Raw genomic sequence first — 26090 nt, 5'->3', positions numbered from 1 at the left:
ACAGACAAGAACAGATCACTTTGACCAACTTGATCTTAGACACAAAGCAAAACAGTTAAAACCAAAATATAGTCATTCTTGGGCATTTAAAATAAATAATAGTTAAATGTAACTTAAGATGTACACTTGTGTTAGCCCACTAGAATAAAGACTAAAAACTACAAAAGAGAGATTCATAGGCAAATGTGCCTGATAACTATCAAGAGAAACTGCCAGAGTCAGAAGTTTTAGTCAGTTTAAGGCCTACAGACACAGGTAGGCTTAATCTATGTTTGCTAGTAACAGAAGTATAGAGATCTCTACTAAACTCAGTTTATAACAATAAAGGGATATTTTACAAAAATAAGATGACATTAAGTAACTTAACTATATTTTCTGGGGACATCAATGACATTAAGAGTTAAATGTTGTGTTTACATTCCTGATAACCTGGACAATGTTAAAGATCCCAAATAAAGGCCTTGTGCTCTCCAGCCTTTGTTAGGCCTTGTTATGGGAACAACTTCTTAGTTCTTCCACCCCCTGGTGAGGGATTCATTGGCATGCTCCAGATTCTGCAACGTTTATATTGTATTAATCTCATTTCAGTACTCATGTCTTTTTGTTCTTCTCTCATAGAAGCACTCACCCTCAGATGTCTTTACAACCTGCTCTTCCCCAACCAGACTTCTACCATGGACCCCTCGATTAACCCAATTTCTAAAAAGGGAACTCCAAACTGCTTGCCCCACGCTGCCCCCTTCCAGCTCGAAGAAGCCAGATCAGGCATCACCCCCTTTCCCTACAGCAGTAAAGGAGTTCCTAAAATTATAGGGGTGAATGAAGCCAGAACTGGGGACAGGCAGTTAGTGTAGAAATAGGGGATCAGTCAAATAGAGGAAATGAAGTCCATGAAAACCATCTGCCTCTGGAAGATGAAGACTGCTCCTGGGAGAATGGACTTTTTACATCTCACCTGCAAAACCAGCCCTAGTCACTTAGGCAGGAAGGAGAGAGAAGGTGGGAAAGAACTGGAGAACAAAAGATTTTCTTATAAAAACAGAAACGGGGGAATGTAATACAAAGCTATTCCCCCGTCCTTTCCGTTGCATCACAACCTAGCTTCAGTCTGAAAGCTGCTCCCCTGCCCTTTGCATCACAACTTAGCTTGTCAGTCTGAAAGCTGCTCTCCCCACCCTTTCCGCTGCAGCCATTTTCCCCGCCTCCAAACTACTTGTCAGTCTGTGAACATCCTAGCTAGCTATTGGTTCATCAGTCAGCTTGCAAGTATCCTTCTCCATTATTGATCCCGTTAGCCTGGCAGAATTCAACAGCTTAAGGGTAACTACCTCTCCATCTTTTTCTCATGTTTTCTCTCTCCTACTCACTTTCTTTCTCTCTCTTTCTCACTTTCTCCCTAGCACGTGTGTGTCCTCTCTTTTCCTCTCATTTTCTCTCTTACCCTGCAGGGAGACACTGTTTGCTTAATAAACTCCCTTATGCGATTTCCCGTGTCTGGCATGGTTTTCATGGGTTTTCTTACACCCATTGTTTCATTCCTTTTGATTGACAGATTTCATCCTCTATCCCCATTAAGATAGACTAGTTAATCATCAGACAATGAGTGTAATGGACCCCATATAGTTTTTTTTTTTTTTTTTTTTCCAAATGTAAAGGAAATCCTATGAGGTTAAGCACTCCAGTTCACTCCTTTGTCCCAGAGTAGCAGGAATGGGGGTGGAAATGGAAATGGAAATGGTGGTGGACCCAAATGGAAGTTACAAAAAATTAAGACTTAAGGACCAAAAGTACACAACCAAATAGAAAGTCACAGGCCAAGCCAACAACCTTGGTAACTTCCCAACATCCGTACAGCATCAATTCCAACAATTAGCCCCAGTGCTCTTAATGTCTGTTCAGCATGGACTCTGATCAATTATATCCAGAAGCCCAAGTCCCTGAACTAGTATTCTCACGTAGAAAAGCTTTCTGCCAGTTTCCCCCTCACATCATAGGGAGTTCCACCTTTTCTCCTCTCATTTAAAAATAATTTTTTGCAATCATCTGTGGATTTCATTCTTTGAACTCATGAAACAAGAACACAGAAAGAAAGAAAATCAGTGAGGTCTATAGCTCACATAGATTTCATTTATCTGCAGAAACAGTGAACTGAGCCCTATTCTCAAACTGATTTTATTCCCATGGACAAAGAATGGGTGGAAAGCAGGGTAGAGAGCAGGTCCTCTCTGCCCATTTCTCTATAGACCAGGCAGCCTTCCTGGGATTTTCTTCTTACTCCTTTATCTCAGGCCTGGTGTCCCTGACCCATAGCAGGATGATTTGCAGCTGCCTGGGGCCAGATTGAGAAGTAGTACTCAGACTGTTAGCACTGGATTGAAAAGAAAAAAAAAATTTTTTTTTTTAAATCCTCCTTTGCTGTCCTCTATAGATACTCAAACATGACAGGGAGCACCTTTTTGCACCCAACTTAGTTTTTGCCTGTTAAGACTTATTAGGTAATCTCATACATTCCTGTACATATAGATTCTTTTTCACTTATTTTATGTGTGACAGACCAAATCCCAACAGCAAGATTGTATAATAATTCAGAAAACCATTCAAAGACCAGATTGTTACAGTAAAATATCATCTTTTTCTTAGGCAGGTTTATACCTATAGGTGGCCCATTCAGTCAAGATCTTTTCCAAGAAACGATCTGTAGGATCTATAGGATCAACATGGTGTTGCCCATGTCTTAAGGGACCAGAAGCAAATGCAAACAAAAAACTGACAGGATCCAAAACCGTGGTGACAGATGGAAACCTTTAAAACTGACAGGCCAACTATGACTTAACCAAGTCCCAATTCCCACTTAACCATGACTTCTACACCAGTGGCACCCCATGAAAAGAGACCAGATATTCCCACAATGTGGAACCAGATGTGTAGAATCAAGGGTCTCGGTGTGCACACCAGGGGAGCTTACTGACTGACCAAGGTGTTGCAAATTTACTGCATTCAGTTTCCTTTTTCTCAAAGTAGACCAAGATGTAGCAGTCCTTACAGTGCAGGGAAGGAAGGTGGGAGTTCCCCGAAGCAAAGAGGGCTTCCGCAGCTGCTGGGAGTTCCTCCGTCCCTCCCTTTACTTACAGGAACAGCTCCCCTAGTTTGAGCTAAGGCATGCTTACCTCCTAACTCAGTAGTCAGCTTTCAAAAAGTTCACTTTACATCCTCAGCATGGAAGTGCCATTGCTTGGAGTGCCAGGCCTGCCCATGAAAGCCAGAGCAGAGGCTCCCATCTGGGGTGCAAATTTGTAACCAAAACTCAATCCTTGTCCCCAATGCCAATTCAATAATGAGGACATGATTTTTAGAAAAAGGAAAAAGAAGTTTTATTGCTTTGCTAGCAAAGGAGAAGCACAGGGAACTCCTGTCCCCAGAGAACTGTGATTCTGCCCATCAGGAGGAACAGGGAGATTTTAAAGAAGTTTTTCAAAGGCTACAGTGTGCCCTGTCAGGGGGTCCCGGGGCACCCTGATGACGTATTAACATTCACTTGCTAATTGGGGAGATATTCACTTCCTAGATCCTCTGGCAGATACCTCCTTCCTGTGCAACACAGATAACACAAAGTAATCTGGTTCCCTGCCCCCAGGTTAGGAAGTGGGAGAGGAAGAAGAGGAAAAGGAAAACTTGTCCCTTTCAAAAATAAGCCTCAGAGCTATATTTGAAAGCTGAAGTGGACCATTCTTACACTATGGTGTCCTGGCCAGGGACCTTCACAAGACCCAGTGACACTTACCCTCAGAAAATTTTGAGAGCAGCCCAATGGGCAGCTTTCTGTTCCCCAGCCCTGACTTGCTCTCTGCAGCCCCCCTGCAGCTTCTCACCACCATTGTTCCACAGCCACATCTTCTTCCTCCAGTTCTGACTCCCAGCGTTGGCCAGGTGCTGGGAGGAGTCTTGCTAGTCGGTTCCTCCCTTGGGTTCCTTCCTTCCTTGAGGTTGCAGCTGTTGCCACTCTTTTTTTGTTTGCCACTTTTTTTTTTTTTTCCTTTGGAGTGCCCTTGTGCCTCTTGTAGGTAGAATTCTTTTACAAGTTCGCAATTCTTCCTATTAAATTTCCTCTTTCAAACTTGTTTCCATCTCTAACTGGATCCTGAGATAATATATAGCTCTAGTTCATTAGTTTAATTTGTGCCTACTATATTATTGTATACCTTGTAAAATGTATTTAGCCATTCCCCTAATTAAGAAAACATGGGTAGTTTCCATTTTTTTTTTGGCTATCATACCCTGTGCAGTGGTAAGCATGTATTTTTGTTCATGTTACTATTTCTGAAGGAAAAATTCCTGAAGAGTGAATTGCTCTGTCCTGAGTTGTGAAATTAAAGCTATGCAAGACATTGTGAAATTTTTCTCCCTTACAGGCTGCTCTACTTTATATTTCCAACAAAGTAGATAGAAGTGCCCAGTGCCCAGGACCCTGACTCATCTTTTTGTCTTTAATATTTGCTTATGTTAGGGGTAGTGCCCGTTGATTAAGGAGATTAAACATCTCTTAACAACTTAATTGCCCATTTTTATTTCTTCTGTAAAACACAAATTTAGGTTCTTGATGCATCAGTCAGATGGATTTTTTTCCCCTGATTCATGGACATTCTTTGTGGGATCATTCCTAAAAGTATGTTAAGTTTTACAAATTTTAATAGGGAGTCTTTATCCTTAGTTACTTATGTAGTAAATATTTCCATCTTATTCATTACTTGTCTTTTTTAAAATGTCCAGATAACATGACATTTGGCATTTTTATATCAATTTTTTTCTTTTTCCAGTGCTAGAGATTATACCCAGGGCCTCATGCCTGTCTGGAAAGCACTCTACCCACTGAACCACATCCCTAGCCCAACAGTTAGCAATTTTAAGTGTACATGAAGTACAGCAGCATTAATTACATAACACTGTTCCATCACCACCATTCAGTTCCAGAACTTTTTCATCTTCCCAGGCTTAATTGCATGTTTTTATTTGTTTGTTTGTTGCAGTACTAGGGATCGAATCCAGGACCTTGCACATGCTGGGTAAGGATTCTCACTGAACCACATACCTCACCTTTTTTTTTTTTTTAATTTTTAAAAAATTTTATATTGAGACAGGGTCTCACTAAGTTGCCCAGGCTGATCTCAGACTTGTGCTCCTTCTGCCTCAGCCTTGAGTACCTGGGATTTCAGGTGTGCACCGTGCTCTCAGTTCATTGTATGTAGCAGATGCTTTGTGCCTTGTTTATACAAAAGTTTTATACTTTTACGTAGTCAAATTTATCAACCTTTTCCTTTATGACTTTAGAGTTTTATGTCTTACTGTGATCCTTCATTGCATTTCCTTATAATATCTTTCTGGTTTTAACTTTTATGTCTTTAAACCTTTTGGAATTTTTGCTCATGTGTGCATGGTCTGAGGTAAGCATCTAACTTTACTTTCTTGCAGGTAGGGACCCAATTGCCCTAACACCTTTTTAAAAATCCATTCTTTCCTAATTTTTTTATTATGCCACCTTCTCCAGAAACAAAATAAACAAACAAAATCTGACTTCTGTCCTCAACAGATTAGAATTTTTGAGAGGAAAAGGACATTTCATGCATTATAAGCTTCCTGCCTCCCTGCACATATAGAACTTGGGACATGTGGGTTGGTGTTTGTGACTGATAGGAAGCTGAAGAGATCTGGAACTTTGCTTTGGTGAAGCAAAGCAGCAGGTGGTGTCAGAACTCAGAATAAAAAAAGCTTCTCCTCAATTCATGAATGGATGTGAGGGTAATGTTGATTTGTGTCTTAGGATTTGAACAATCTGGCTCAATCTTTTGTGCTAAGCACTTTTAGGTTGGAGTGTGGGGAACACAAGATCGTAAGATACAGTTTCTCTCCTTATGCTGTTTGCAACCCCTAAATGCCCATCAGTGGGGGGGCCAGTTAGGTCATGAAGTTTCCTACTTACCATGGTGCCCTATCAGTCATGAAAAGGATCAAGGAAGTTCATATGTTCTGCTATGGAACCGTCTCCTAGATACATTAACGGGATAACCAGGGTGTGGAACAGTCTGCTGGCATTCATGGGGTGGGGGGAATGTAGGAAAGGGCCCAGGTACACATATGGCTATATAAGAATAAACTATCTCTGAAAGGCTATTCAAAACACTGAAAACAGGGGACTGAGGTTGTGACTCAGTGGTAGAGCACTTGCCTTGCATGCGTGGGGCATTGGGTTCGATCCTCAGAACCAATAAATAAATAAAATAAAGGTATTATGTCCATCTACAACTAAAAAAAAAATTTTTTTTTAATATTGGAAACAATAATTACCTCTGTGGAGAGAACTGAAGTTTTGGAGGACAGTTTGAAATTTGCTTTCCCCTTTGAATCTTTTTGAATTATTTCACTGCTGCTTATATTCACAAATAAAGAAAATGAGAATTTTAAAAGTATGTTTATTACAGGCACAGTGGTACACGCTTATAATCCCAGTTACTTAGAGGACTGAGACAGGAGAATTGCAAGTTCAAGGCCAGCCTCAGCAATTTAGCAAGGCTCTATCTCAAAATAACAAATTAAAAGGACTGGGAATGTAACTTAGTGATAAAAGTAACCCTGAGTTCATTTGCTGGTATGCAAATAGTAACCGTAATAATAATAACAAAAATAAAAGTATTTTACAATAAAATGAGATACACACACACACACACTTGCACACAAAAGTGTAAACAGTAGCAGAGAACAGAAGAGGGCTAAGGTCAGAAGTCCCAGTTCTCTGGTTCCAAAATAAAAGAATGACTCCGTATAGGGGCTGTCTTTCCATGGTGCTGTCAATCTCAGATAATGCAGCTGGTGGGTGGACTGAGGAGCAAGAACTGTGAAACTGCTCTGCTTATGCATGGGGTGGGGCATCTGAGCAAAGGTGGCCATGGGAGGGGAGGCTGTGCAGATCTGAGAGTGTTCAGTGCCCTGTGGGCAGTCTCTTCCTGCCTCTGAATTACTCTGATTTTCCTTCTCAGAAGTTATAACCTCCTAGTAGACATGAAGAACAATAAAAGTGGAACTTCCCGACCAAGGAGGAGGACCTGGGGAGGCCGGAGCAGCCTGAGTCTCATACAGACAGCTGTGCTTGCAGTTACTGCAGAATGACTCACCTCTCTCATCAGTGATATATTTGATCACAATCTTCAGCCTAAGTCAAGCCCATTTCTTACAGGCCTGAAACTATTGGCAAGTTGCCTTGTCCTTGACATTTCAGGGTTGTAACTCAAATGGAGAGGTCTTGACTCCCATTTCCAGGACTAGGGCTGGGGTGTGAATTACTTTACCAGATCTGCTCTCTGTTCCTCAGGAAACATTTTGATAAGAGCAACATGGTAGGACTGGGGTTGTGGTTCAGTGGTAGAGCACTCGCCTAGCATGTGTTCGATCCTCAGCACCACATAAAAATAAAATAGAGGTATTGTGTCCACCTACAACTAAAAAAAATTAAAAAAAAAAAAAGAGCAACATGGTAAAAACAGACCCGTGGGCTTAGAGATCAGCCAAATAAGAATTCAAACCTTGTTCCTCTAAGTTTCTAGCAGCATGACCTTGTTTATTGCTAAGCTTCTCTGACCTTTGATTTTTCTGGTCTATAAAATGAGAACAGTAACACACCTCTCTGGCACTCCCATGGGTCATTATTTTCAGCCACAACAAGTATCTAGGCTCAAAGTCTGGGGTCGCTAATTTGGCAGCAGCTCCAAGCCAATTTGGAAGAAGTCACAGGTCAAGACTGCCTCACTGTCTCCTCACAGAGTGGCCAGGCACAGTGGGTATCACGTGAGTGATACCCACGGCCCTAGTAGAAGACGCATCTTGAAATCTTCCTTTTCCTTTTGCTTATCCCACCTCCCACCCCACCATACCCCTGATGACCTCAGGTTAATGGGGCATGTGTAACTTGCGGGGAGGGGGTGAAGCTGGGACATGATGGTCTTCCCTTTCCTGGGGGAAGTTTGTGGCATTTTCCTGGCAGCGTAGAAGCTTTCTCCATCCCTTCCCCCACTCCACGCAAGTGACCCTCTTAAAGTTTTCTAAGGTCTTGAAGATTTTGTAAATGGGGAAATAGACTGACAGGAGATAGTGCTGAGCTTCTGATCATGCACCATGAGAGCCCGGCAATGTCAACAGCAGTGGCCTAAAAGGGGTGTCACAGATGAAAAGGTTGAATCTGAACTTGAGAGCCTTGACTGACTGATTTATTAGAAACAGGGTTAGGACCTACAGAGGCATTGCAGGGAGTTCCCCATCTGCATGCAGGTTTGCTTCCTGTCTCAGAGTAGATGACAGGATAATTATTTTGCCACAGGGATGACCAGGACAATAGAAATTGAGTCTGTGACCCTTATGACTGCCTTGGCAATACTAATTCTGTTATCACAGAAATAATCACTGTTGGGGTTCAACATCCACCGATCCCCAGAGAGTCAAAGTGCTCACACAATAATGCAAGACACACAACGAGGTTTTATTGCAAGCTTGAGCTTGGACTGCAACCAGCCTCTCAGACCAATACAATGGCTGAGTGGGGAGCAGTCCCGAGGTGTGAGAAAGCCCTCTATTTAAGAGATTTTCAAGCATTCACACACAAAGACCTATATATTATTGGTTAACATTTGAACAGCTAAACATTTGTCCTCTTTGGTTGGGTCCCGCCAATCTATTTGATTTTCATTGGGTCCCGCCAGAACTGAATGGTCCTGGAGGAAGAAGGGAGGAGGGAAGGGGTGAACTATGCAGATGAGTCGGGGCGAGGTTCCCAGGCAGCTGCACATTCCTCAGACAGGTATCTAAGCCTGGGGACCCAGTCCTATTTGTCCTGTATTGGTTCTTGAGGGCGCTGTTGCAAACACCTGCATCCTGGTGATTAAGATAGTTTCTCATTCCTCAGTGTTTGCGCGCCCTTTTCTGTGGGGGGTTTTACAGATGTCACCCTGTTCTCAGTGTCACCACCAAAAGTACGGTCAGGCACCGAAGTGAAGAAATGTAGTCTGTCCCAAGCAAGAGAGAAAAACCACCCTGCACATCCTAGCTTCCAGGCCCAGTATTCAACAACACAGCAAGGAAAGAAGTCACAGATCTGGTGGCAATATTCCATTAATCAACTTCAACATGTGAAGATTTAAGGGGAGTCCCCACACATCGCTCACTCAGTTGAAGAATTAAAACATGACCAATGTATTTGGAGCCCCTGTAATTCCTCTGAATTGCATCTTCCTCTGTCTCCCCAGATCCCAAGCCCGCTCCATAATCACTATTCTGAACTCTTTGTTCACCACCCCCGCTTCTATGTGTTTGTATAATACACATCATGAGTTCATAAGCTACACATAGGACCTTTTGTGTGTTTTTAACATTTCATAGATCATATCATAGTATATATTTTTATTTGCTCAGAATTATGTTCCTGAAATTACTGATATTTAGAATATGTAGAAGATCTCGAAGTATAGCAATTTTATTCGGGTCAAACAAATAACTGTAATTCATTGTATTTCACTATTTGGTAGTATTCCTTTATATGACTATACTAATGTTGCTTCTTTTCTTCAAACAACGCTTGTTTGAGAATTCTCCTCCATGTCTCCTGACACGTGTACAAGACTTTCTAAAATTTGGATTACACTAGAACATACTGTGTCCAAACATCCAACTTTTACTGTAGTTAGTGCAAAATGTTCTCTAAAGCAATAGTGTCAAGTACCATTTCTCTAAGCAGTGTAACAGAATTCCCTTCACATCATGTCCTTACCTATACTTGGTACTGACAGATTTTGAATGTCAATATTATGAGAATAAAATAGTATCTCATTGTGGCTTGATTTTTGCAATTCTCTGATTACTAAATAGATTGATTATGTTTTCCTGTGCCCATTGCTCATTTGCATCCCTTCCCCTGACTTGGGTTGTGTTTGTTTTCGTTTAGTACTGGGGGCTGAAGTAGGGGATGTTTCACAAAACCTGAGCTACATATGCAGCCCTTTCCAGTGTGTTTGTTTTAATAGGGTCTCACCGAGTTGGTGAGGTGCTGAGGCTGGCCTCAAATTTGCAATCCTTTTGTCTCAGGTTCCTAAGTCACTAGGATTATAGCATGTCCCACAGAGCTCAGCATCCTTCTCTTTTAATACTGGTTCAAAGGTTTTTGCTCATTTTAATCACATTTTTTGTCCATCTAACTTGATTGTTTAATTTTTCATGGATTTGCAGACCTATGTACATCTCCCCATTATATATGTGGATCTCCTTTGTCAGCTTTATAATGTGACAAATGCCAATTCCAGTTTGTCTCATCCTTTCAATTTAATATTGTTTTTCATGTTTTCAAATAGACAAGAAGAAAAATTGTTTCTACATAAATAAATTCAAAGTAACTGCTCTGTAGTAGGCTAAAGTGGGACTTTTCAGGAAATATCTTCAAAGAGATATTAGGTTGGGATTGTAGAGAATTTTTCTTCAGAATTCTGGGCTTGAGGACACATTGATCTAAGTATGACAGTGTTCATATTCTTACGCAAGTGTTAGGTGTGGGAGTCATTTACGACCAGCAATTAAAACCAGGCTTGGTGAGCTGTCAGACACGGAAAGCTGGCTTCTAGGAACTGGCGATCATTAAGAGATTGTTCCAGATCACCTGAAGCACGTGGTTTCTGTGCAGAGTGACTCATGGCCTGCAATAAGCTGGTCCTGCTGGGATGACCCGCTAAAGCAAATGGCTTCCTTAACTCCGCCCCATCCTACTCCTCACAGAAGCTCCTCCTGGTCTCCCATTTACCTGTAGGTGACTATCGGAGAGAGGCAAACTTGCAACTGAGACTCAGGTGGAATACATTTATTACTGACAACACAGTTTACTAGATGCATGGTTAGGTAGTGTAGACAATGACGTAGTTCAAGGAGATGGGGAAGATCACCGACAAATGCAGAAGTTGAAATAATGGGAAAATATATACTGTACAAAAATGGAATTATAGGGCTGGGGAGATAGCTCAACTGGTAGAGTGCTTGCCTCGCAAGCACAAGGCCCTGAGTTCAATCCCACAAAAAAAAAAAAAAAAAAAAAATGGAATTATAAATGAATATACTCCTGTTTGTGTGTACTTATATTTTCCAACTATTCCACAATGTGCATACATTATACAAAATCATAAAAAAAGTTAGCAAATAAAGTCAAGGATATCACTCAAAAGATAAGAAACATTTCTCCTTATTTATAAATAAATAAATTTCTCATTTATAAATAAATCTAGTTACCGTCCACAAAGCTCATAAAGTTATTCCCATTCTGAAGTTGTACCAGTGTTTCCCAAATATCCTAAAGAATTACTCATAATGAGATCAAATGAGAGAAATGAGTTTCACAGTATGTTTTCTCTCTCAATAATACCTACTTTAAACAAATGTATCTATTCATATTTGTTGGATTTGCACCTATAAAACTCTGGAGTAATCTATGGGTTGAGGATATAGAAAGGACTGGATATATGGTAGACAGAAAAATACAAGACTGTTTTGTTTGTTATTTATACAACCCTATTGGTCTAGGGATTCAAACCTGGGCCTCCAGGATGAGAGGCGGGAACTCTACGAGATATGCTATATGGCCTGCACAAGACTTTTTTGAATACGCTTTCTTGTTTTCTTATCATGAAACAATGTAAAGTTATTATCTATCCAAAATTAAATGTAAAAAGTAAAATTCAATACACTTCAAAATTTTTAAATAGAAAAACCTTTTAAAACTTTTTATCTGCAGAAGTTATGGTAGGAAATGATTGTTTGCATTGCCAAATTAGTTATTGTTTAAAGATTTCCTCTAGCATTTTTTTAATGAGTACACTTTTTTTTAAATTTGAGGATGCATGAATAAGTTATATATGAATATATAATAATACATATGAATATATAATTAATAATGGAATGTATGTCAAAATACACATAAATATTCATATTATCATATATACTTTTACATAAAATTAGGTTTAGGTATAGGGGTGTTTTAGTCACCTTTTTTGCTGCTATGACCAAAGAACCTGACCAGAACATGTGTAGAGGAGGAAAAGTTTATTTGAGGACTCATAGTTTCAGAGATCTTAGTCCCTAGAAGGCTGGCTCCATTCCTCAAGGCTCAAGATGAGGCAGAAAATCATGGAGGAAGAATGTGGCAGAGAGAAGCAGCTTACATGATGATCAGAAATCGAAGAGAGATCTCCACTTGCCAGATACAAATATATACCCCAAAGCCATGCCCTCAATGCTCCACCTATCTTCAGTTATCACTCAATTAATCCCATCAAGTGATTAATTCACTGATTGGGTTAAGGCTCTCACAACCCAATCATTTCCCCTCTGCATTGTCTCACATGTGAGCTTTTGGGAGACACTTCACATCCAAACCATAATATTCTGCCCCTGGCCCCCCAAAGTTCACACAAATACATTTTGTTCATTTCTAAGAGTCCCCATAGTCTCAATAGTTCCAAGATTGCTCAAAGCTCAAGTCCAAAGTCTTGCTCAAAACAATCTCACATTGTGAGCTCATGTAAAATTAAAAACAATTTACAGATATCCAATATATAAAGATATGCGTAAACATTTCCATTCACAAAAACAGGGGCATAGAAGGAAGGAATGGGACCAAAGCAAGACCAAAATCCAAACAAGTCCTGTAGTTCTGCATCTGGCATCTGGAGCATATGGCATGATGCCCTCTCCAAAGGGCTTGGTAGTTCTTCCCCTGTGGCCTTTTTGGGTGCAGCCCAAGTGGCCTTTCTGTTGGCTTGTCTCTGCTCAATTCCTACAGTTTTCCTAAGATGGTGTCCCATATCACTAGCATTTCTTAATCTTGGGGGTCTCCACTGCAGCTTTGGCTTCCTCCATACATCTCTGTGCTTTGTCTTCTCAGGGGATGCCTGCAGGGACTCTGACACTGCTGCACCTTACCTGGCCTCCAAGGTCTTTCTTTGAAATCTTGGTGGAAGCCTCCATGACCCCCTAGCTCCAACATCCTGTATTCCTTCAGAACCAGCACCATGTGATTGAAGCCATCTCAAGCAGTAGCCAAGTCTCCAGGGGCCCTGGCTGCAGCAAACTCTGAGTGCCTGGGTGGCTGATCATATTGAAAAAACTTTCTAGGCCCCCTTGTACAAGAAGAATTCCCCACTGGTCTTGTCTCAAGAGAATTTTTACTTTTACTTCTTTGAGTCTGAAATGGGTGTGGTCTTGCCAATTCCTGAGATGTCCTCAAACCACCTTTCTCCTTGTCTCTGAGCAAAGTGTTTGACATTTCTTTAGTGGTCGTAATGTCTACAACAACTGCAACTTCCTTAGCCCTAGTTTTACTCCCACCTTTTAAGTCCATGCTTTCCAAATCTTTCTGCTCTGTTTTCTGCTCCTGATTATCACAATAAGTTTGGCTAAAAGCTGCCAGCAATATCCATGCCACTGCCTGAATGCTATGCTGCCTAGAAATTTCCTCCACCAGATTAAGAAGTTCATCGCTTTTAAAATAAGCCTCACAGAAAGTCTCAGGACATGGGCAAAATACAGACAACTTCTCAGTCAGAACATAATGGGAATGTCCTCTAGTCAAATTATCATAGTGTTCTCCTTTTCCTCTAAACCCTCTTGAGCCCTGTCTTCATAGTCCACAGTCCTATTGGCATTCTGGTCTGAGCTCCCACCAGAATCAGTCATTAAGCTCTGCTTACAACAACCTAAAACATTTCCAGCTTACACAGCTAAACATCTCAAAATTCCTCCCACCAATTCCAAAAGGCTCAAAAAGCTTCAGAACCACATGGTCAGGTTAATCACAGTAACGACTTCACAGTAACAATTTCTGTTTTAGTCAGCTTTTTCACCGCTGTGACTAAAGGACTCTATCAGAATATATGTAGAGGAGGACAAGTTTTATTTAAGGGCTCATGGTTTCAGAGGTCTTAATCCATAGAAGGCTGGCTCCATTCCTGAGGGCTCAAGGTGAGGCAGAAGGTCATGGAGGAAGAACGTGGTAGAGGGAAGTAGTTCACATGATCATCAGGAAGCAGAGAGCTCCTTTAGCATTTTTAAGAGGGTCCCATTTTTAAAATTTTTTTAGAGTTCCATTTAAAATAAAAACTAAACTTAAAATTTTAGTTCCTATGCAAAGCTATAACTATATAGTATATTCATACCAATCCTTAAGGGCAATCTGTAGACCTTCTATAAGACACACACCATACCAGAAAAAGATCAATGATTTTTCACAAACATACCTCACCAGAGGACAGTTACTCTTATTTTGTATGGCCCAAGTTTAGAATGAGAACAAGTGGTTTTTAAATTGGTTCCAGTTCAACAGGAATAAAGAACAATTAAAGCTGCCAAAAGGAGACCAAGTGACTTGGAGGCATAAGATTGCAAATCCACAGATACACACCAGAGCAAATCCTCCACTAATGGCTATGATACTTTTGTGAGTTGTTTAACACTCTGAGTCCTGGACAATGAGGTCACTGGGGTCCTTTAAAACTCCCAGCTCCATGACCCCACTTGTGGTATGACCCCACTTCCTCCTTGGAAGACTTAAGCAGAGGTGAAGGACTGTAAAGTAGACGTTGATCATGGAAAGAGAGGATGAGTTGGAGTAGTACCAAATGGATTAACTACTGGCTCCTGACAATAATCTGACACCCATCCATCTATATTAACAGTTCAAGGTAAATTTCATTATTTTCTGTGGGTACCAGAATGTCTGCACAGAAATTGTGTGTCAGTACTCAAATCTGAAACAGTCAAAAGAGCCCAGACACCTATCTATTAATTTTTAAAGATTATTGGGAAAAAATAATTTTTTGAAATTATTTTATTTTTTTCAAAATAAAAATTGAAAAAGAAGATGGAGAGCTCATAGACCCTAAGAATAAATTCACAAATACTCCAAGGACCCAAGTATTCTAGGTTGAAAACAATTTGCCTGGATCACTTAGAAAGTTATCTGAGTGAATGTATGGCACAAAGATTGCCTGTAAAACGAGGTAAACGTCTAAGTTGGTTTATCTTCATGGAGACTTAATCATGAAAAAAGGGCTGCAAATCAGCAGCATGAACCACTGTGTTACACCTGCCAGGGTCTGCTTTAATGGGTCAGTACTCATAAGACACCATTTGCTCAGATGTGTAACATTACCTGAGCACTAGTGAAATACAGTGTTCGTTAAGAGTAAGCCGCAAGATATCAAACCCACCCGCCCCCACTGGCCCCCTGAAGTGAGGTCAGTAGGATGTCCTACCAGTAGCTCTCATAATAATAATCAGTTATTAATAGAATTCATATTAAATCAGTAGAATTTAATCAGTAGAATTAGTATTAAATAACTATACAATTGCATAATACCTTTTTGACTGTTTTCATGTCTTTTGATTTTGTGTGACAGTACCCAAACTTTTGTGAAAGAATGAGAGAACAGAAAGGAAAAAAATAATAACTAAAACTCTTGTAGGTTGAGCATGACTGTGCAAAATATGTAAGAACTTCACTCAATTTTCCCATTTCCTTCATTTAAGTCTGGACCAACAATGGCTGTAGCCACTCTCAAATAGCTATCACCAAACAACCTGTTATTCCTGGACTTTAAATTCACACAGACACTTAAACACAGATAAATATGTTTTGCACCTTCTTGGAGGGTGCACATGCCCTGAGTAGGAGAAATGAGTCAAGAATGACTGTACCCCTGGTGACTGTATATATCCATGACTCAGCCCAGGAATTCCTAAAGTTGCTTGCTGGAGGCCTCTACAAAGTTCATGGAAAATTTTCTGATCAGAATTTAAACAATCTATATGCACTAGGTTCCAACGATACCAAAATGTGAAATAAATCTCAGGCCCTGGACTTGAACATCAGCCCCCAACTGCTGCTGAAGATTTCATCAACTGTTGAAAATTTTATCAACTGGACTCAAGCCAAAAGGCCTTCTGCTGCTGGGGACATCTCATGATGTCCAGTTAAGGGAGACCTGGCTCCTCACTCAGAGGATGTCAGGGGCTATTGCTAGTGTGCTGCTAGTGAAATTAACTGAAATTAAGCACAAAGGAACTCAAGTCCTGCTATTTCCACTTAGAATACTACCAGAGAACTCCACCACCTAAAAGTCATGCATGTACATGTCACAGTTGAATTTAAGTGCGTATACAGATACACATTCTTTCATCTTCCCAACAGTTATTATTTTCTACAACAGAGAAGGCTCAAAAAAAATCTGATCTAGCAACTGTTTCAGAGCATAGAGTTTTGTAGGGTGAAATGGAAATCCAAGGCCTCAATTTTCAGATCCTTTGTTATTTCCTTTATACCACACCAAACTTCATTGAAAAAGACTGTTAAACAGCCAAAGGCTATGTGTATACAACTAGACAAATACTATGATGACCAGCTTTTATCCTTGATCAGTTTGAACAAGGATTTTGCAAGATCATCCTAACATAGGTATTGGGTTTATTTCCGTAATCAAGCTACATTCAAGTCCCTGCAATGATCAGTTACATTATAACAGGGTATTTAGGAATACTTCTCACAGCAAATTCACTATGAATTGGATTTTCATATAAATAATTATGAAGTCAAGCACCTCTGAGAGTTATTTTTCTTCATTCCTTAACACCTTTTATAAGCATCTGCATATTCAAAGAAATATAATATCCTGTCAGGCCCCGTGACATTACAGTCCACTGGAGTGGGAAATGGAATTCTGTAAGCAATGACTGGCTGAAGGACTGTAAGCAAATTGCCTCAGCTTCTTCATCAATAAACAAAGACTTTACCACAAAATTTTCCATCCTTTTCTTAGGTCAAGCCTTCAAGGATTCAAAATATGTTCCCAGGAATTAAAAAGAAAAAAATTTCCTCTTGGAATTGAGAAAAACATTCAAGGACATGTTTAAAACCTTAATGTAAAAATTATCATGGCTTCTATACAAAGTCAGCCCCTCCAGGCATCGTCAGACATCCCTCTGGTCAGAGAGGGTCCAACGATCCCTATGAACAACTCCTATCCCTGAGGTGACCTCATTCCTCATCTTTGGAGCAGAGGAGCACTGTGTACTAGTGATAAGGTGGAGCTGTTGACTGCAGTCCACAGAGCACAGTTGCCAACCTGAGAACAGCAAATGAACAGACAAGTGCTGCCTTGTAGACTGAGTACTGATTCAAGAGTCGCCTGAAGCCAGTGCTACTGACTTGTGGGTTTCCAAGAAAAAAAGGGAGGAATAAAAATTCCCTGCTTTGCTTTAGTCAGTTTGATTTGGGTGTTGTGTCACCAGCACCTGAAAAATTTTTGAGCAACAGAGAATGTGACATCAGGTTATGAAGTTTCTGTTTCTAAAGCAGCTGAGTATGTCTGTCTTCCCCCTGAGGTGTCTTCTTCCTAGAACCAAACCTCTGCCCAGCCCAAGTAAAACAGTTCCTGCATAAGCACCTTCCCTACACTAAATCAGGAGATGGGCTGTGGCATAGACCAGATTCCCCTTACTACATGTGCAGAAGAGAAGCTTAGGAAGGGGGATAGAAGAGGGAAGGTGCATCATAATCTCATCATCCAATATCCAGGGCCATGCAGAGAGGACACAGAATTATAATCAAGCTGCAGTCATCTAGAGAGGAAAGTCAAGCTCAGTCTAGGCTAATGGTTCTTAGAACTTGAAGGAATCTGAAAATGTACCTGATCCCACCTTGCATTTCACAGATGCACAAACCAAGGTCAGTTATTTGTTCTTTGGAGTACACACCCAAAACCAAGGTTACAACCCAAGTCTTCAATCAATAAAGAAAGTTTTCTAACATCTAGACTTGTCAAAAGAAAAAAAAGGTAGAATTGACTGTGTCATCAAACAAGGTATTTCCTATTGCTAGAATGACAGGTGGAGACCAACTCACCACCTATCACTAATTCCTATACTGGAAGGGAGGCTGGAGGACATAACCAAAGTTTCCATTCATGTCTAGGAGTCAATGAAAACTCTCTACAATAACAGTCGTGGTACAGGGAACACTATTTTTTTCCTTAGTGTGAAAGCAGGCTGGGGTATCTGTCTCCGTGTTCCATCTCTGCACATCTGTTGACTCACATCATCGTTGACAGCAGTGAGGATGGATAAGATGTCTTCCTGTCTGCAAGAAGAAACCACACACCAGGTCTTAGAATGATGCCTCTCAGGTCAGGTAGATGGATATGTGGCGGATACATAGTATATTAATAATGCCCTCTCTAGTTTATGTTTAAGGAGGGTTAAAAAGATAAACATGGCACTTCTCCTAAACAGAATGCAGACATAAAAAATTTACCAAGGATGGTTTACATGTGCTATTCAAAATACAAGACAGAATGTGATCAATGCCATATGGAAATAGTAGGTCAAAGTTCCACTATATGTTGAGAGGCGAAAGTACTTCTAGCCAAGAGAACGAGAGAAGGCTCCACAGAGGAGGTAGCACTTGAGCCTGGGTTTGTAGGTATGGTATTTACCAGAACCTTTTGGTGCTGGATATCTACACATCACTTGAAGCAAACATAGGAGACAGAACTTAAGTTGTGAATTGTGGATCCATCACTCACTAATTGTGTGGTCTTAGGCAGGTTATTTACTTCTCTGTACTTCAGTTCTCTCAGCTCTAGAATGGGAGACTTAAGTACCCATGTTAGGCATTACCATGAGAACGAAATGATGTAATTCAAACAAAGCAGTGAGAAAACCAACCACACTACTCCATTATCATTTTTTAAGTATCACTATTACTATCCTCTTCCTCCTCTTCCTCATCTTCATCACTATTTTTCAGATGGAGGATATGGGTCCTGACTGATCTCAGTCCCTACATCCTGCTTGGTACCAGCTGTTTTCTGTCCCAAAATATTTTTCTGTGAGTTAATCTTTCTCATCACTGGTCTCACCTGAAATATTACCTCCAGTCAAGAAGACTTTCAAATAGCTCCAGCCCCATTCTCAATTTTTTGGATTACAGGGTTCATGCATGGCAGGCAAGTGACCTACCACGAAGTCACATCCCCCATCTTCCCATTCTTTATCCTGTTGTTCTTTGTTCATGGCAGTTATCACTCCCTAAAATTGTCTTATTAATTTAAATATTCACTTGCTTACACTTTTATTATCTGTCTTTTCCTCACTAGACTGTATGTTCCATGGAGAGGATATTTTTGTCTCTTATATTCACAACTGCACCCTCACCCTCACCTCCTAGCTCAGTATTCAGTGAAGGAGGCACATAATAGGCCCTCAACAAATATTGTCTTATTCCTTAAGCTACAGATATTGGTGTTTGATGACTATGGTGGGGATGGAAAAATTGGTAAAAAAAAAAAAAAAAAGAAAAAGAAAGAAAAGAAGAGCAAAGTTGATTCAAGGCACCAATCTGGAATTCCCAGCAGAGCATGGGCCATTCCTAGAAATGGGAATTCCTAGATCCTAGCTCCTAGCTCCTGGAGAGGGCTAGGAAGATGAATTTGGAAAGATGCAAACTGAACATGAGGTTCAAGGGCAGTACAGGGTGGGATGTGTGGCAGGTTGTAAATGAGGTTGACTCGAGCAATAAGTCATTTATCAGCCCAGCAAATATTTATCAACCTCATCAATCTGATATTACACCAGTTCTGAAGATACAAAGTTGAATTAAACAGGGTCTCTCCCTGCAAGAATTCAGAAATGCGTGGACCAGAGATGCAGTTTGGGCGACATTTTCATGGAGCTGCCAATGGGGAAGAGAGAGGGAGACAGAGATAGAGACAGACAGAGAGAAAGAGAGAGAGGGATAAAGAGAGAGCTAGCAGATAAGAGGCCCAGAAAAGAACCTGGCGAAAACCCATTTCTAGGGTGCAGGTAAGAAGCATTATGGCAGAGACAGAGGGAAGTTGTCAGAGTAGTGGCAAACAGAATGCCAAAGACAGTACATAGGCACTCAGTAAATATGACAAGTAAATTAATAAATGAAGGGACAAATAAAAAGTCCCCACACCTTTGTTCATGCTGTTACCTTTTTTCAGCACATCTTTCACCCAGATTCTTTGCATAGCATCTATTGGTCATCTCTAGAAGCCTCCTCCAATCCTCCAAATCTGGATGAAGTACGCGTCCTATGATCCATAACACCTATGCTTCACAAAGTGTATTGATCACTGGGATGCTCTTCCCTACCTGTTTGTCTATCCCATTAATTTGGAAGCAAATTGAGCATAAGGACTATGCCTTTTGGAGATTGTTTTGTTTCTGTACCTTCCTTTTCTTTTCAGGTCTGTGCTGATGCTCAATACACTTTTGTTGGATGGATGCATGGATGCATGAGTGAGTAGATGGGTGGTTGGATAGGTATATAAACAGGTAGGCAGATGGATGATGAGTGAGTGAGTGGGTGGGTAGATGGATAGGCAGATAAATAGGGAGGTAGATAGATCAATGCAGAACACTCACCTTGGGACCAACTTCTTCAGATGCTTGCACAGAGACTGAATATACCAGCTGCCATTTTGTATGTGTCGAAAGGACACATAACCTGGGACAGTGGCCAGACCAAGCAAGAAGTCTGCCTCATTGGGAACACTATCCTGAAGGGAAAGTTGCTCACAATTCTGAGCATCTGCTTCAATGAACACAGAAGGTTGTATCTCTGTCCCTTGACAGGCCTGGATGAAAAAGAGTTTTGGTTTTCGAGCCAGCCCGGGGCACTGATAGGCTGTGAAGTGATGTGTGATCTCCCGAATAGGAATTAGGACCCCATCTGAAGAGTAGACTGCTCCAAATTCCCCATGGGTCAGAATGCAGAACACAAAACAGTCTCCATCATCATGGCCTGGATGACTCTTATACTCCTGCAGAATTTTGTCCATGACTCCTTTAGTCACATCATCATGTCTGTGTGTTGTGAACCCAAGCCACTCAAACACAAGCTGTAGGCTCTCTAGGAAGAAAAAAAGAGAAAGAAAAAAGAAAAAACAAAGGGGGGGGGGAGGAAATACTGAAATGAAGTGAAGCAAAATGAAATGGAGTGAAACGATGCTAATAGTTATAAAAATTGTACAGCTCTTGAGTATAGAGCACTTGCCTAGCATATGCAAGGCCCTGAGTTCAAACCCCAGCCCTGAAAATTAAAAAATAAAATTAAAGCACAGCAAAAAGCCTATAACTTAAAATTAACTTGCCTTCTCGTAGAACTCACAGTAGTGTCACAATAGTCCTGAGGGTCAGCATTGACCAGTGTTTTATTCAATTTTACAGTCTAGAAGCTGAAGCTGAGGCTGAGGGCCTGTGATCTTCCAGGATCACAAACCTAATTAGAGGTGGAGCCAGAGATCAAACCCCAGATTTTTTGTTGGACCAGGCTTGCACTGCCCCCAAGCACAGAGCTGTAAATAGTCAGGGACTCCTCCCACTTAGGATGCACAAGAGCCTCAGAAACATTTATGATATCATCCTTACATTTCTATGGAAGACAAAATTTACTGAAAGGAAATATGAAAGTGAAAAGGGATTTAAAGATTCCCAACTAGCATTTGATATACTATCCCAAGCTTACCAGCATCTTTATGGGTTCCTGGTCTATCATACGAAGAGGTAAATCTATGATTGTTGATAATGACACAGTGGCCTCTGTGCTTCCGATCCATCCTGTACATACTTGTCTCCTTGAAGAAGAAGAGACAAAACCCCTTAGTTGAGACCATCATGTTAGGGTGCTCAATATTTCTAACCAGCTACTTCAGCAGATCCTTACGAGGAAAGCAGGGTGTATCTCTTAATGCCAGTTCTTTATTTTTTTTATGCCAGTTTTTTAAAAATCATTTTTTATTAGTCTAAACTCCTTAGGCTGGAGGTGTAGCTCAGTTGTAAAGCAACTGCTTAGCATGCACAAGGCCCTGGGTTCAGTCCCCAGCACCAAAGAAAAAAATTTATAAAAATCTTTGTAATATAGAATAGGCCAGATAATTGCTAAAGTTACACACAGAAAGACCAGAGTTTCTGACCACTCTACACTCAATTTTGCTACTGAGTTGTAATCTGAATAAAATTTCAAATATTCTTTTTAAGTCCTAGAGCCCATTTGCATTAAAGATCAGCCACTTCTTTCTTTCAGGATTCCACTCCTAGTATCAGGAGCTGAGAGTTCTCAAGATCCTGACTCTGGTTTGGAATTAACCAATTAATTCTAAAGTAGGATGCCAGGTCCTGTCTAAAACTCAGACTCCTATCAGGTTAGATTGAAGAATCTCAATTTCCAGGGTTAAAAAATAAAACATGTATGTTAACTTTGGCAAACCCAGGGTATATGCAAAAAAATCTTCCTTTTCAGATTAGAAATGTGAAGAAAGAACAAGCAGGAAATTTAACAAGGCAACAAAAATATCAAGCCATGTATATATATATATATATATATATTTTTTTTTTTTTTTTTTTTTGAATGGTCAGCTTCTGGAGTGACTGATTCCTCCGAAAGCTGAGAAATCTCTTTTGTAACTTTATTTCTCAGTGTAAATCACAGTGGGAATTTAAAAACACGTTGCAATTATTTTTGAAGGCTACTGTAAACATTTTGCAATTACAGATTAGCAGTGTTAGCTTTGGATGGGTCTCTGGAACTAAAATGATTTGAAAACCTGTTATATTTTTGATCAAACCAGAAAAGAAGTGACTTCACTTGAAGGATGGATGGATGGAAGGAAGGAACAAAGGAAGGAAGGAAGGAAGGAAGGAAGGAAGGAAGGAAGGAAGGAAGGAAGGAAGGAAGGAAGGAACCTCCTCTGGAAATAACCCAAAGGGTATGCATGCCCCAAAGTGCAATAGCAATCTCAAGGCCTTCACAGGCAAAGATCACACACTTCTGATTATCCCAGAAAAATGTGGGATGATCAAAGAGAATCAAAGAGGGAGCAAGAACCAAGGCAGAAACACCTCTGAGCCTTCTCAGCTCAGGTGAGAGCCCTGAGGAAACTCTCCAGACCTTTGTCCAGGTTTCAGAACCAAGGGTGTTAGATGCTCCCAACGTCGCCCCGGACACAGGGATTGGTACAGCATTTGCTGCTCCATTGCCTAGAAAGAAAAATACCCAAACTTCTCAAATGTCTTTCCCTAAGCACTTAGTTTTCCTTGCTAATAGATTTCTGACATAACATCCAATTCTGGAGAACTGCTTTACTCTCAAGGAACTCTCAAGACATAAACTTGGCCTGCATGTCCTTCCTGATACGAAAGACAAATGTCTTCATATTGCTATTTGTTTTGTTTGGGTTGAACACTGTACTGCTGGCAGAGAATGGATGGGGGAATTAAGAACATGTGGATCAGCTCAAAGGTTCATGGTAGAAAGCAGAGCTGGGTTGTCAGCATATCTCTGACTCTGGGTATAGAGAAGCCTGGTGGACATCAAGAAGGGAAACAGGGGCCTAGGGGAAGGCTCACAGCATGGAATTAACTAGTGCCTTTGTCACTGGCTGAAGATTATAATGCTTTGAAGGGTTCCTGCAAACTCCATTTCCTCTGGATAATAATCTATCCTAGAGGGGAAGTCCATGATACAACAGTTATAGGAAAATATAACATGAAACTGTTTTCTTCTCCCACTCCCAGTAGAATCACCAAGCTCTATCCTCATCTCTGGGACATAGTCAGTTACTTCAGCTAAGGGTCAGTCTTTGGGGCTCAGATCAGTTGCATGAGTCCAGTACTCCACAGACCAGAGGACACATCAAAAGGAACCCAAGGTGCAGTGGCCCTGTACACATGCACATCTTTCTCACTTTGGGAAAAGGTAGCACTCCAGGGGAAACCACATCTAAACTTTGGAACTGCAGAGTTGTAAACTGGAAGAAACTGCCTTATTCTTCAGAGAAATGACTTGGCTGTCCAAGCTCAGACAGTGCCCAGATGCAGAGTCAGCTCTTGGAAGGAGAACTCTGCACTCACACTGTTGAGGTCAAATCCCCGGTCCATTCCTTTCTAGCAGTGGGACATTCAGCAAAAGGGTGGGCTTCATGGGTCTCAATTTTAAATGGGTATTAAATGGGAAAACATTAGTACCTATCTCAAGGCAATGGTAGGATTAAATAAGATGCTCCTTAGAAAGACTCTTAGGACAGTGCTTGGCATATGCCGAGTGCCAGGGTAGCTCCCACCAGCCTTGTCAACAACATATCACGTTAGCCAGTGGTGTGTCATGAATTCTGAAGGTTAAATTTCCAGGGGAAAAAATGAGGAATAGACTCTGTTAAACTTTACATATCATAGATGCTATGTTTGAATATGGTTCATGACCCCCAAGGCTCCACGGTGAGTGAAGGCTTGGGTACAGGGAGATGGAATTGGGAAGCGCTGTGGAACTTTCAGGAGGTGGGGCCTAATCGGAGGTCCCCAGGTCATTGGGAGTGTGGCCCTTAGAAGGCAGTTCAGATGTTATGAAAACCTAAGTTTGGTCCTATCCAGTTCTCCCTCTGCTCCTGGTTCAAGATGTAATCACTTGCTCTCTGGCATGATATGATATAGGCAAGAACTCAGCTAGTGCCATTTGCCATGCCCTGGAACCTCCAAAACTGTGAAATAAATCAATATCTTCATTTTTACAGATAGCCTGTGTCAGATATTTCATTATAGTAAGGAAAACCAATTAACACAACAGATTCAGTCCACTTGCAGATTCTGGAATATTTTCCTTAGGGCAAGGACATGAAAACACACCGCTGCCATTGTTTCTCCCCCTTGTTTCTGTGTCTTTGAAAAATAGAAGCGGCATTTGGAGCCACTCTGTAGACAGCATTTCCTCAGACTGCATATGACCTGTCACTGCTGGACTGCAGGCAACAGCCCCACCAGAGGTTCCTTCCCTCCCTACAGAGGGGACCTGATTCTGAAGGGTAGAAGGAGGGTAGCTGCCAGAATTCTCCAGAATCTTCTATCCTAGGCTTTCAGAGCAGAAACAGGTCTGTCGTCTCCATCCCCCACAGAAAAACTTGGTACAAGTCACACAGTCTGTGGCATGCCTCAAATTCCAATCCGAAATGAATTCTCTACTAATACGTAAACCATCTCTCTCATGTTATCTTGAATCACTCGGTGCGTATCAAATATAACTACTCCTACTAATACTGATTCAGTTGTAAAAAGTACATTAGAAACACCTACCATGATTCCTTGAGTGCTCATTTTGCCACGGTACCTCCTGTTGAGGAAACAAGAGATGTATGAAATGTAGGAAGTTCACACAGTTAGGATGATGCTGAAGACAACTGGAGACACCATTATGTGAAAGAAGCAAAGTGAAGGACTATATTTTAGTATGCTACCTCTTCTGTAATTTAGGGAAGATCCAGGATTTGTTTTTTGTTTTTTGTTTTTTTTTCCAAAAATAACAATAGGATAATTTTTTAATGATAAAGATGGTAACTGAATAGGAAAGGAAGAGAGGCAGGGAAGAAGTGCAGACTTCTCTGAGTGTGCTCTATAGGTTTTACTTCGGACCTACATCAATGATGTTTTGTTTTGTTTTATTTTGTTCAGTACTGGGGACAGAACACAGGAGTATCCTGCCACTGAGCTACATCCCCAGTCCTTTAATTTTTTTTTTTTTAATTTTGAGACAGGTTCTCTGTAAGTTGCCGTCCTGCAACTTGCAATCCTCCAGCCTCAACCTTTCGAGTAGCTGGGATTATAGGTGTGTGTCACCAGGCCTGGCTTAATGTTTCATATTATAAAATACAAACTTAAGACAAACTGGGGGGCCTATCTTTTCTAAATCCTCCTCCTCACCCAGTACCACCACCACCCCAACTCCCCCAGCCTCAGTCTGCAGCAGAAAGCCCCAAAGGGGACTTGACCAAGGTGCCGGGAAAGGAGTACCCTGTGATGAGCACCAGCAGGGCCCACGGTAGCAACCAGCAAGTCACCCTAGGTCAGTGATATGCATCCCTGCTGAAACCCCCAGGCTTCTTGGCCACAGGGAAGTGACCTTTGTTTAAGCCAGACCCAAGCTGCAGGACTTCAGTCCCAGGGCTGCACAATAC

General features: G+C 41.0%; 1 protein-coding gene across 4 annotated transcripts in view; it reads right to left on the bottom strand.

Annotated features, from left to right (window-relative positions):
* Casp10 (caspase 10) overlaps nucleotides 1–26090 on the bottom strand; it is a 70791-nt gene that overhangs the window by 6353 nt on the left and 38348 nt on the right. For 2 of the 4 annotated variants that reach the window (XM_047546639.1, XM_047546638.1), the window contains exons 6-10: nucleotides 25213–25249; nucleotides 23039–23127; nucleotides 21617–21725; nucleotides 20515–21001; nucleotides 12432–18202 (exon numbers count right to left, since the gene is read on the bottom strand). In XM_047546639.1, the coding sequence (XP_047402595.1) occupies nucleotides 18055–18202; nucleotides 20515–21001; nucleotides 21617–21725; nucleotides 23039–23127; nucleotides 25213–25249 (870 nt within the window). In that variant the 3' untranslated portion in view covers nucleotides 12432–18054. Of the gene's footprint in view, nucleotides 1–12431; nucleotides 18203–20514; nucleotides 21002–21616; nucleotides 21726–23038; nucleotides 23128–25212; nucleotides 25250–26090 lie in introns of those variants that run through there. The other 2 variants (XR_007107867.1, XM_047546640.1) reach the window with 2 other exon arrangements.

Source organism: Sciurus carolinensis, chromosome 3 (genome assembly GCF_902686445.1).
Source record: "Sciurus carolinensis chromosome 3, mSciCar1.2, whole genome shotgun sequence".
Taxonomy (NCBI): domain Eukaryota; kingdom Metazoa; phylum Chordata; class Mammalia; order Rodentia; family Sciuridae; genus Sciurus; species Sciurus carolinensis.
Note: the sequence above shows the minus strand (reverse complement) of the source record. Positions and strands in the feature narration are given on the sequence as shown.